The following is a 12,455-nucleotide window of genomic DNA, read 5'->3' as shown; positions in this document are numbered from 1 at the left end:
GTCATTGTCATACCGGGATATGAAACAACAGAAACCTATCAAATGTTTGTTCTTCCTCAATGTGTTCTTTGTATTCTGGAGTTTTCGATTTATCTATATATGAATAATATTCATTGGTATTTTGTTCATGAAAACAACCAGCACAAAACATGAGGCAAAGTGGGACTACGTGCTGTGTTTGACATTCACGTTTCATTCTGGAAAGCCTTAAAGTCGTGAAATAACTATAACCAGGTAAAATATGTCTGTGGGGCCATCATGCATTTCGCAAATGTCATGCAAGTGTACTTGCAGCGAGGCATTTCCATCAGAGCGGGAGATAGTATAAATCAGCAACATTTTTTTTCTCTCTCTCCATGCAATAATTACGGTATCTGTCTGTAACAAGGGCTTATTATCTACGTGTTTCTATTCGTCCTCAGGAGAAAGCAGCCAATAAAGTAGAAATGGGAAAAAGGTATTGACTAATGAGTATCATCTGATAATGGTTCTACGTCACCAACACCTTAGTTGTCACCTATACACAGCCTTCATCCGGCAGCAACAAACTCTGTCTGGCGCTCATGGATATATTTTCTTTTCTCTCTCTTTCATTTGCAAGCAGAAACTCGCTGTGACAGAAATATACCGAACATCTTCGCCATACTGATTACATCACATACGTCATAATTCCAGGTAAGGGTAATGACGTCAACAGCTTTTCTCAACACCGCTGAAGGAAGCACACAGCAGATGACGACTTGGTTAAACGTGACCGTGATGCCAATTGTGGGGACTGCCTCGTCGACGATACGTGACGTTGCTACGGATAACAGTGACCATGTCCTTGGTGACGACGTCGTGTTTTCGGTGACGGCTGCCGCTCTAGTTCGTGCCGTCATACTGGCTATTATATTTCTATTGTCACTCGTAGGTAACACGACAGTGATTCTTATTATTTTAAGACATTATCAACTCCGAACAGTGACCAATGCGTTCATCGCCTCGCTATCAGCATCTGATTTACTACAGACTATATTCTGTATACCTTTTACCTTTGTAACACTTTTTGCCAATACATGGATAATGAGTAATGACTTGTGTATCGTCAACGGTTTCTTGAACAGTCTATTTGGTATAGCATCGACCTTGACTTTGACTCTCATTTCTATAGATCGGTTTTACGCCATTGTCAGACTGCCCAGAGAGAAAGTTACAAAGACACGTGCAATACAAATGTTAACGTATACTTGGATACACGCCTTCGTCTTTTCTTTTCCTTGGTATATCGTCGATCTCAAACCCCGATACTTCAAAGATGGATTTGTTCATTGCATGTATATCTTTCATTCGACTTCATCATACTTACCCGAGGCATACAGTATATTTGTCATTATTATTTGTTATTTGGTACCATTTACAATTATGTGCTACTGCTACTACAATATATGGAAGACATTACGTTTGAGTGATACTCGAATACGACCTGCTACAGCTCAAGCCAGTATGTTACGATTCTACGGGGAAATGAGGACGGCGACGACGGTACTGATTATGATCTTCCTTTTCCTCTGCTGCTGGGGACCGTACTGCATCATGGCAATCGTCGTGTCTGCTAGTAACATTAAATTCACATCAACTATGGATACCATAGCTATCTATCTTGCCTGGTCCAATTCTGCTATGAACCCTATCATTTACGCCATACGTAATCCTCACGTGTCGTCACTGATACAACGGAACAGAGAAAGTGGTTACCGGGCAGGCGCCTTGAGTAACGGCGGAGTCACAGTCGTTAGCCCTGCTTTGAAAAGGAAGATAACGACCATTTCATCAAACAGCTATTTGGAGCAAAATAGCGCCACAAATATGAATGGAAACTCTCCTCGACTAGACCCAACAGCTTGGGCGAGAAAGGCACCCGCTCTTATGTTCTGTCGACAACTTGATGATGACGCATCGGTTCATACGAACACGACACAAACGACAAGTTTATGACATTTCAAGTGAGTATATTTACTATTTGCACCCCTCACTCACTTCCCTCCAAATCCCAAGGGTTGTAAAATCTGTGTCAAAAAAGCGTTTGATCAATTGTATTCGCTGTTGTATCTGGTACGTTCAAACCTCATTGGCTCACACTTCCTATCAGTGTTGTCCTAGCAATTTTGTCTTATCCATCTCACAGGAAATGATTAAACTTATGAACAGTTTGAATAACTCCATCTAGGATGGCCATGCAACCTAAGACATATGACCAGAGGTAAACTGAATGCCTCTTGAAAGGGCAAAACCGTGGCATACATTTTTGTCCACATGCATTGTTGGAATGCTAATTTCAGACCTATAGCGATCGTACATGATGTACCTTAATATATAAGTTAAAAATCACAATTTAAAAAACTACATAGAAATCTACGACACCAACCACGTGTACTTTGTTATAATTATTGATGTACGTATCAAATTATTTTCAAATTTAATTCTGCATTCTGATGGTACAGCCTAATTACCGAAAATCGTTAAAACTAATTAAGCAAATTTGTCATTAAAACTAAAAGCTACTTCAACAAGCTTTATAGTATACGCGTGCTTTGTTATGTTTAATGTATGTAGCAAAATATATGAAATTTGAAGCTTGCATTGTAAGATATGGCCTAATTATTAAAAGTCACGACTTATGCAAAACACTTAAACATAAACTATAACAATCATGTGCCCTTTCATCGGTGAATACACCAACTTATATATATGAAATTTGGAGCTTGCATTCTTAAGATACAATCTTTTAAACTGCCAGAAATCATGAATACAAATGTTTCTTCCAAGAAGTCGTAACTCGGAGTTTTACGCTTTTTGCGAACTTCTGAGGAGTAATTTATATTGTCAAGGTGGTCGGATCTACTTCTCTTGAGGGTTTCCTGATGTGGTTGGCGAGGTAGAATTTATCTCGTGGTCGCATTTGTTTCATCTGTGTATTAAAGTGTATACGTGTTATGGTAAGAAATCTTACAATAACATTTATATTGAATATATCAGAATAATTGAATTATCTCTCCGTTCTTTTGCAGCTTGGCAATCTACTGAGTAATCTACTGAGTGTGCAGTATTGAAGCAAAACATTACTTTGTAAATGACAAAAAGGACAGTTCTTTCTATATATTTACCAACAAAATCAAAATAAAAGAACTTGAACAAAACATGTTTGTAATTCTCGGGGAATGGCCTCGCCAGCGACAAATCCGTTGATGGATCCAAAGTTTTTGTACATTGTATACGGTTTAGCGTACGCTCGCTCTGGCTGACAGTAAAAAGTACGTTTTTCTTGACATTTTATAGCTAGTGTTGGTAGACATGTAGAGAACATTCGATTCGTAAAGTCATCTACCTTCATGTCTGAAGAGAAGATTAGAAAATGTCGGGCACTGGATTGGAACATGTGTTCAAAATCAACACAGGAGACCAGATGTAAGAAGGACATATATTTTAAAACACTTCAAATGTACGACATGTTGAGGGCATTTCCAACACCCGAAGACTCCAATTGCGAACTTTGTTCTTATATCATATTGATATTCGCGGGTTATGCTAATGTATAACAGACATATGTACCAGGTGACTCCGTGACACATTACGTCCATCCATTTCATATTTCAGAATGGGCGCAATGTGTTGCGGATTCAGATTTTACACATGTATTGTGGTTGTGTCAAATTTCAAGCCGATAGACGCGATTAACCTCATATATTGACCAGTATTAAAAGTACAAGGTGTGTTTACCATGACAGAGATATCATCATCCGGGTTTTAACTTTTCCAAATATCATTTTGTACAACGAAATCATTATACCTCAGACCGTTATAGTATGAGATTATACTAAATTATATGTTCGTTGCTCTCTGAGACTTCTTTAGCAATAGTGCCAATGACATTCTTAAAGGAATGTAAACTGGGGCAAACCTGTTTGTTTTGTAGTTGTTATCATAGTTACATGTATATTTTTCAATGAGTAAATATGTTTCCAATTTTTAAAACAATGCACACATCAAAAGTAGATATGATCCCATTTATGTGCTATGAAATAGAACTGAAACCCGAATTTTACATCACAGAATATTTACATAATTATTTTCCTATGACTAAGAAATGGAATTTTGCAGTTAACTTAGCTTACAGATATGTGAATCTATTCATTGACTAGTCATATTTATCACATATTTTTTTAAATACAAAATGTTTTTTGCATTGTCCTTGCTGTACGTCCAAGAATTGATCTCAAACAACAACAATAATGGCTGCCAACAATCAGCTTGCCAATATTTCCGCTTACATGAATCTCGACCCGGACCCCAACATCGCGTTTTTTCTCCCATCCAGACAAATGAGGTTCATTATCACCGATTGTTAAAAAAAAATTGCGTGCGGGGTATTGATGGTTTGAGGGAGATATCTTGTATTTTTTAGCCGGTTTTATTATCTCACTAGCTTTATAGTAAAATTATATTTGACATTTACATAGCTGTCAGTGGCCCTCAACTCTTTTACTCATTGCAATCCTGTTTCTAATGGCTATTCCAATACTCAATCTTGCGATTTGTGTACACAATACTTGGTGCCAATTCACGTTGCATTGTCAACATTATAATGAACACAAGCTGTTTTTGGCTTATTTTTGGCAATCATACAGATTTGAAAGCTTTATTAATAACTAATTGAAATAAATGTAGTTTCATAATATTATCTTATTTTTTATTGTCACGTGTTAATGTATATTTACTAGGTAAGCTAAGTTATATTAGTGTTTGTGAGAAATATACTGTATGAGATTTGGCCCGGATGAACAATATCGGTCTAAAAAAGAAGACGAATTTGCTTGTAGAAGACGGGTTTAGTTTGACACGTTAGTGCACTGCAATAACAACGTACGGAAAGCATGGAAGACATCTGTAAATGCTTTGAAAGATATTATCCTTTTCAGAAAGCCCAAATGTTGATTTAACGAAATGTGTTCACTGCTCGCAAAAGCTTACATGTTTATTGCCAGCACAACGTAGGAGTACGATACTGTTCAAATGAATGAATGAATGCCCATCGAGGACCAATTTCTTTGACAATTAAAGTTCCTATAATCTCTCTAAAATGTACCATATGAAAGCTTGTTCCTGGTCATTTTGAAAAATAGTACAAGAACCGTTTGGGGGTTCACTGTCTTGTTACCAAGGAAATCGACAATGTTTTTCTTTTTCCATAGAGCTAATAAAGTTCGGCGGCCATATTGGATTCTAAAATAGCTTACTTTTGATATCATTTTGACTTCTATTTTCAAAACTTGTACAGTGATCCTTGATTTTTGTTCTTGAGTTACATGTAACTGAAAGACAGTTTGAGTTTTCTTACACATAGTAACAGGAAAAGTTCAAGATTTTTATTTCCAAGCTGCATGCTACATTAATATATTTTATTTGGGCAGGTGGTATTATTTGTGTCATTTGAGAACACTGAAATCAGAATGCAGTCAAAATATCAATTAATTTGAAAAAAAGAGGATTTAAAAATGCCATTCCTCCTACTCTGATAAGTCTTCATCAAAGACTTAGCCCTCAATATATTAACTTTAATATCGATTCATATTCTGAATTTTTACTACAAATATGGCACCATTCCTCCATCATCATGAAGGTCGAGAAACAAAGTGATGAGCATATTTGACAAAGTGATGTGCATATCTGTACCAGGTTTGGTTGAAATTGGCCCATGTATATCAGAGGTGCACATACCTTGAAGATGAAGGTCAGGGTTTCATAAGAAAGCTTCCCATTTATAACATGGGTGTAGACACTTGAATAACACCTCTGACAATGCAATCATGTATACTAACATATGCCCAGGATATTGATATGCCCGGATTTTCCATGAAAATAAACTGAATTTGAGTATAATTTAAAGGTCAAAAGGCAACCATTTAATCCTGCGAGTTCTTGTCCAGATGTATCCTACTATTCAAAAGTGACCCAATAGCATACGTTCTGCTTCCAAAAGTCTCAATTAAGAACATAAATATGGAATTTCTAAGTGAAATTACTACCATGCCAGCGCCAACAGCAATTTGATTGCCATAGAAATTTTCCAGTTTGTTATCTCAGGTCCTTTTCATATATTGTAGCAATGCCTAGTACCATATCCTGTCTTTTGAAACCATTTACCACCATATACATTTCGTACATAATCGTAAAATTAATTTACACATTAGTCAACCTATCCCAGGAGGTAGTTGTGAGAGGAGACTGGTGAGAATGGGAACGACACGACATATCGTACTGTCCAACAAAACACTGACTATTTGGACTTACTGGCAAAAAGGAGTATCCCCCTTCACCTGTTTGGAGCTAAAAATATGTGGACACAAAAGTAATTTCTGTGCAACTGGCTAAGCGCAATGTTCTTATCACATGAATGGCAGTCATATTAATAACATTTAATTGTTTTAATAAAAAGGTATGTATCACTAAAGAGAAAACTATGTGTTTTAGGGTGTTTACTAACCCCCTTCCAATGTGAAGATGGAAGACATCTGGGGAGGCATACACTTGCAACTGCTAGCAGCCTTGGTTAAAGGTTTAAATTCATGATTCCCCCCCCCCCCCACCCCGTTATATTTTAAAGATTTGCACCACATTTAAAAAGTGGTTTATCATAGTGGTTTATTCTAATTCAACCCTTGAAATTCTTGGACTTTTACTTGAGACAGTTTCCCTCATTTACAATAAAACATCAAATGTATTCTCAAGGAAACTACCCTGTAAAGTGACTCACTCATCAAAACAATATTTTTCAGATTCATTTTTTATTTTGAAATTCTCTTGAAAATATATATTTGAATAAAAGTTGACCAAAAAAAAAATCATAGGTTTTCTCAATAAGCACCTTATGCATCACATTTTCACAGAGTTGGATATCTGGAACTAAAAGCTCTTAAAATATTCACACTATTTAATAAAAAGATGACAGATAAGATAATACTGCTGATATCAGGACAGCTAGATAACAATGAAGGTAATATAACTATAGTCAATCTGATAAAAACCAAGTCTTCATCAAAAGACATAAGGGCCCAGTTGTATGACAAATATGGTCAAAAATAGGTCATTATCATGAAGGTCATGAAACAAAGCAATGTGCATATGTGGACTAAATGAAATTTGTGCCAGGTTTGGTTGAAATGGGCCCATGCACATCAAAGTTGTGCATGTGCACTATAATGATTTTGGGCTATTTGACCTTGTACATAGAGGTCAAGGTCAAAGTATCATTAGAATACTCCTTATATATAATGGGTGTTTAGACATTTAAATGAGGTCTCTATCTATTAAACTCCCACAGTTAGTGCACAAACAGTTTTACAATAAATATGGCAGCCATTTGACCATTATCACAAAGGTCTTGAAACAAACTAATGTGCATATATGGACTACTGTTCCTGACATTTGTGGCAGGTTGGTTGAAATTGCATCTTGGTGGTGTACATATGCAAACATTTTTGGCCATTTCAACTTGACAGAGGTCAAGGTCTTATTAGAAAGCTCACTATCCATAACATATGACCCAGTGCAGCACCCCCCCCCCCCCACCACCCCCGACTTTGTACGTATGTTGGGGCTAATCACAATCAGGGATCTATAAATACAACTCATGAAATGGCTGCTGCCTCTGAAATTATAAATAAAGGTAATATTTAAATAAATGAGAAAATAAAATAATACAGTGTAGCATTACTACTGTATATATGTACTGGTTTCACAGGACATGCAATCAAAATGTCCTATTTTCACCTGCTTGGTGTGGCTTTCCACAAGGTAGACATACAAAAGCAACACTCTATGCTTGAACACTTTAAAGCTCATGGAATCCAACGACAGATTATGTAAATCATGAAAAACAATGGCAATGAATGGAATTTTTCCTACGTTCTTCTTAAAATATGACCTGGTAACGATCTTCTTTGTAAGTGTAAAGGATAAGAACAGGTATTCTGAAAAAAACATACAATGAAACCATTTGATTAAAAATCTATGTGTTGTGTCATTGGTTTTATATACACTGATTTGGACACTGTAAACAGTAACGCCTAGTCATATTATGCTTCTACATCTGTGTACTAATTCTGTGTTTGTTTCTGTTACATATTGGAGCAAACCTGCTTTAGAATAGCATGATAGAGGTGATTAAAATATGTACATAGAGGCATAGTCCCTGAGACAGCAGACTTTTAAACCTTTTTGTGTCCAACAAATGAAGTCATAAAAACAGTGGGTTTTTTTAATTATCTGATTTCAAGGTGACAGCTCTACCTGTTAATTTGCTAGACATGATTTATAAACATGGAAAATATACAGTAAATATTCAAATATGAAATGAAAGTTGCCATCAATACCCATGCTGTTGAAGAAAGACCACAAGATGGTAATGGCATTACATTTGAGATATTTCAGTATAACAGAACCACAAATGGAGAATAAATGTCTGAAGCATTATCATTAGGATTTTCTCTAAACTTATTCCTACCTTCCATTGCTTGCCAAGTATGGACAATTCAGTTGTTTATCTACAACAAAAGTCTCCTGCCTCAATAACTTGCTAAGTAGGACTCAGAACTGTTTGAATTACTGGTAAATGTAATATGCCAATAAATCGTCCGCCATCCTGACTATATATACGCTATTAATATCTTATCTCTGCAACAATTTTGAAATAAAATGGCCCAGGCATGACTGATAAATGAGACTAGAGATAGACGGCAATAGTTTATATATCCCTTCCATATGTGGTTGATCAGAGCTCATAAATACACAACTATCCTCCTTGGAGAAGGATTTGGAAGTACTTGAGCTGAGAGGTCTTACACATGAACAGGAATGTTCACTCATAACATACCAAAGTATTGTAATACTTACTTTTTTTCTGTTTTAAGCTCTCTCAGAGAGTCACAGACCTTGATTAGGTATTTTCGTATCTTTGGGTTTTTCTCAGTCATAGTTGTCAAACCCATTTCATAGTCATCATCATCATCCTCATCTTTAATGCCACCCTGCAATGTCAAAATAAAACAAACTTCAAACACAGACTCATAGTACACACTTAATAATGTTTTATAAACACACAAATAACAATTATAATACTTTGTGTTATCAATAATATGACAGAAGTCCATAACATGTCAACTGCCAGATTTCTCTGTGGCCATACTGCCACATGCAGAATGTAACATTTCAGTTCAAGATGAAGTTGTACAAAGTTACACAAAAAAAGAGGCCCATCTAAACACTGACTTGTGAATATTTACTGTTTTTTTTTAATGAAACAAATACTCCAGGACCTCTCTTTAACGATATCTTAAGAATACACATACCACAAGAGTTGAAACAGCCTGCAAGACAGAAATGGTCAAGTCCACCTGTTAATGGAAACAAAGAGAATAGCCTTTACACAAAATACCACCATTTTCCAGCTTTCTGATTGTGACAATTCACAATCAAAATACTGCCAATGGCATTGTAGCATAGCTGTAAACTTGATAATTTAAAAAAATATTTATCTATATACCAATTAATCCTTATTGTTACCCATGCAATATGCACTGTCATTTGACTGTTGCTAAGTGCAGTTTCTTAGTTGCTGAGTAACTATATGTCATTTTTGAAAATATTTTTTTACTTGCCTAACTACCCCTGTTGTTATCTTTGCCATATATGCCATTATTTGGTTGTTACTATGGGTATGGTTTTATTGCTAGATAGACATGTATTCACTTTTTTTGATTATGCATCTCCTTGTCAAACCAATCCTATTGTTCTTTTTGCAATATAATTTCACTATATGTTGCTAACGGCGTGGTCTTGTTGCTAGGCAAATATGGGATAATTTCTTGACCATGCCTAGTACCCATTTCTGTTTTTTATCTTTGCAATATACACAACCATTTGACAGTTGTATACACAAATGTAGTTACAGCTGGAAATTGCCGATGCAAAGTTTTGCATATCTTGTGGATAATGTGATCTATCGCTTCCATGATAAATAATGAAATTTACAAGAATCTGATCGATCTGATCTGAGAACAATGACAAATTTAAAGGTAAATCATTTTTTTTAAAATAATTTTTTGGACATAACTTGAAAATCGCTGATTTGATCCCTTTCATTCATCTACACGCACTAATAAATGTCCACACCAAATACCAGTGCAAATGATTCAGTATTTTTTTTAGCTTTAAGTCATTCATATCCACACACACACACACACACACACACACACACACACACACACACACACACACACACACACACACACACACACACACACACACACACACACACACACACACACACACACACACACACACACACACACACACACACACACACAGCGGCACATACGCATATGTGTCACATCTAAAGTACTGTTGATTCTTAGTTGTGCTAAAAATGACACAAGAATTATTTAGAGGGAAATAATATCTAGAGCATGACAGCCAATCTCTATCTTACAGTGATGAAAACATTTGTCTACTTACCCCAATGACTTCCACATTGGTTCTTGGAGACAACTGTTGTAATACAGGGGTTACTATAGACATCATCTGAAAATATAACAAAAAATGACTGAATTTTTTCATAATAATACTATAGTAGTTTGTACGGCCACTTCAGTTAAATACTTTGTTTGCCATCCTTTCATTTCAAAAACCTACCAGGCAAGGGCAATGTGAAGCTATTACAAGGTTGTCACAGATGTGCTTGTTTCCTGGTTTTCTAACCAATCAAAATGAATCTTATACAAAAGTAAAGTGCTTCACATTATCTGACCAGGCGGCCTGGAACTAAAGCAATCACAGAAAAGAAACCACAATACTAGCATGTCATGTAAAATTCACTTTTCTGTTAATTAATTTTCTGTTTGCACCCAAATCTACTATTCTGGAGAACTTTTAATTTGATATACAAACAAGCAACCTAGTGGTTGAAATAGCTCCACTGTTTTTTTATTTTTGTTACATAGATGAGTAGGAAGGTGAAGCAAGGTGAACCTCAAATGTAGCACAAGTTGAGCATTGTCTAGAAAGAGTTACAACTATGCTACAATTAAGAATGACCACAGTGGCAAAGTGTTTGTCATTTTTGGTTAATAACACCTATAAACCAGGTCAAAAACTGCCCTACGAAATATATCTCCTATCACAATTACATGTAGCTTATGGCTTTGCAAGAGAATAATTTCTTCATTCATTCTTTATTCACTACTATGGTTGTTGTTCTTTATGGTAAAATAATTTTTTGGGCCAGCCAATTGGGTGTACCTGATGCCAAATTACCAAACAACAACAACAACAACAACAACAACAACAACAACAACAACAACAACAACAACAACAAACAAACAATAGTGCCAATGGCATTGTATGGCACTACTATAAAGTTTGTGAAAATTAGTTCCACTATTTCAGCTTGATTTTGAATTTTTGACATTTTCACCTTATATTTCTCAGTTGATTTTGAATATCCAGGTTGATTTTGTATTTTACACATTTTCAGTTTTGGAAATTGAAAATCAACTGAGGAATTCAGAAGTGAAAATGTTGGCAATTGAAAATCAACTGAGGAATTCAGAGGTGAAAATGTTTGCAATTGAAAATCAACTAAGAAATTCAAGGTGAAGATGTTGGTAATTCCCAATTACCCAAAGGAACAAACAAGGCAACATATGCATATTTTTTTTTTAATTTCAATAACCTTCACTTTACAGCAAATTAACACCAGTGCAAACACAGGGGAACGTTATTCCACACATACATTAAATGTCCTGCAGGAAAGCATGCATTCTATTCCATGGCTACCATGAGGATGCCTTGTAAAATACTATAAATTAAACATTAAATGAACTGATGCTCACCTGTCCTTCTATCCTTCGCTTCACATTGTTTGGTATCTTTTCTAGTATAATATAGGATACCTTGAAATCAGGAAGTGTGTTGGAACTATTGGCAGTGTTGGTTTCTGCTGCATTATACTGGGCAGGATAATTAGTTTGTTTCTGTCCATACATCTGACAGCTTTCACTCAGATCTCTGTATTATTAGGGAGAGGGGAGCACACATTAGATTTACAGTGCTGGTTTCTGCTGCACTGAACAGGCCAGGGTAACTGGTTTGTTTGTAGACATGTCTGACATTTTTCACTCACTAGTCACATCTCTTTGTAATAGTTAGGAGGAAAAGAGCACATAGGAGATTTACTGTGCAGTGATGAAATTTTCTCAGTGAGATTTTTAATTGTACATAAATTGACAGCTCTCATGTCTTTCCATTCCATATATTTCTCCCCGTTTTACATAAAGTAGAGGCTGAGGATGTTTTCACACAGATTACAAATATGTTAGGTGGAAGGTATGACACAGTACACTTGACAGCTGAAAATGAAA

The 12,455-nt window shown here is 35.8% G+C and overlaps 2 protein-coding genes across 2 annotated transcripts in view; one reads left to right on the top strand and one right to left on the bottom strand.

Annotated features, from left to right (window-relative positions):
- Positions 1-684: 684 nt before the first annotated feature.
- Positions 685-3,127, top strand: LOC144445270 (G-protein coupled receptor 135-like). The gene is made up of 2 exons (XM_078134816.1): positions 685-1,985; positions 3,051-3,127. Exon 1 carries the CDS (start codon positions 685-687, stop codon positions 1,975-1,977), a length of 1,293 nt encoding a protein of 430 aa, XP_077990942.1. The 3' UTR covers positions 1,978-1,985; positions 3,051-3,127.
- Positions 3,128-7,603: 4,476 nt separating this feature from the next.
- The window catches only part of LOC144445259 (eIF-2-alpha kinase GCN2-like), a 28,237-nt gene continuing 23,385 nt past the window's right edge, over positions 7,604-12,455 (bottom strand). Inside the window, exons 32-36 of the mRNA XM_078134805.1 lie at positions 11,928-12,102; positions 10,552-10,617; positions 9,387-9,431; positions 8,932-9,065; positions 7,604-8,009 (exon numbers count right to left, since the gene is read on the bottom strand). Coding sequence (XP_077990931.1) covers positions 7,952-8,009; positions 8,932-9,065; positions 9,387-9,431; positions 10,552-10,617; positions 11,928-12,102 — 478 coding nt within the window. The 3' untranslated portion in view covers positions 7,604-7,951. The remainder of the gene's footprint in view (positions 8,010-8,931; positions 9,066-9,386; positions 9,432-10,551; positions 10,618-11,927; positions 12,103-12,455) is intronic.

Source organism: Glandiceps talaboti, chromosome 2, assembly GCF_964340395.1.
Source record: "Glandiceps talaboti chromosome 2, keGlaTala1.1, whole genome shotgun sequence".
Classification (NCBI taxonomy): Eukaryota; Metazoa; Hemichordata; class Enteropneusta; family Spengelidae; genus Glandiceps; species Glandiceps talaboti.
This window is presented reverse-complemented; position numbering and strand designations above follow the sequence as displayed.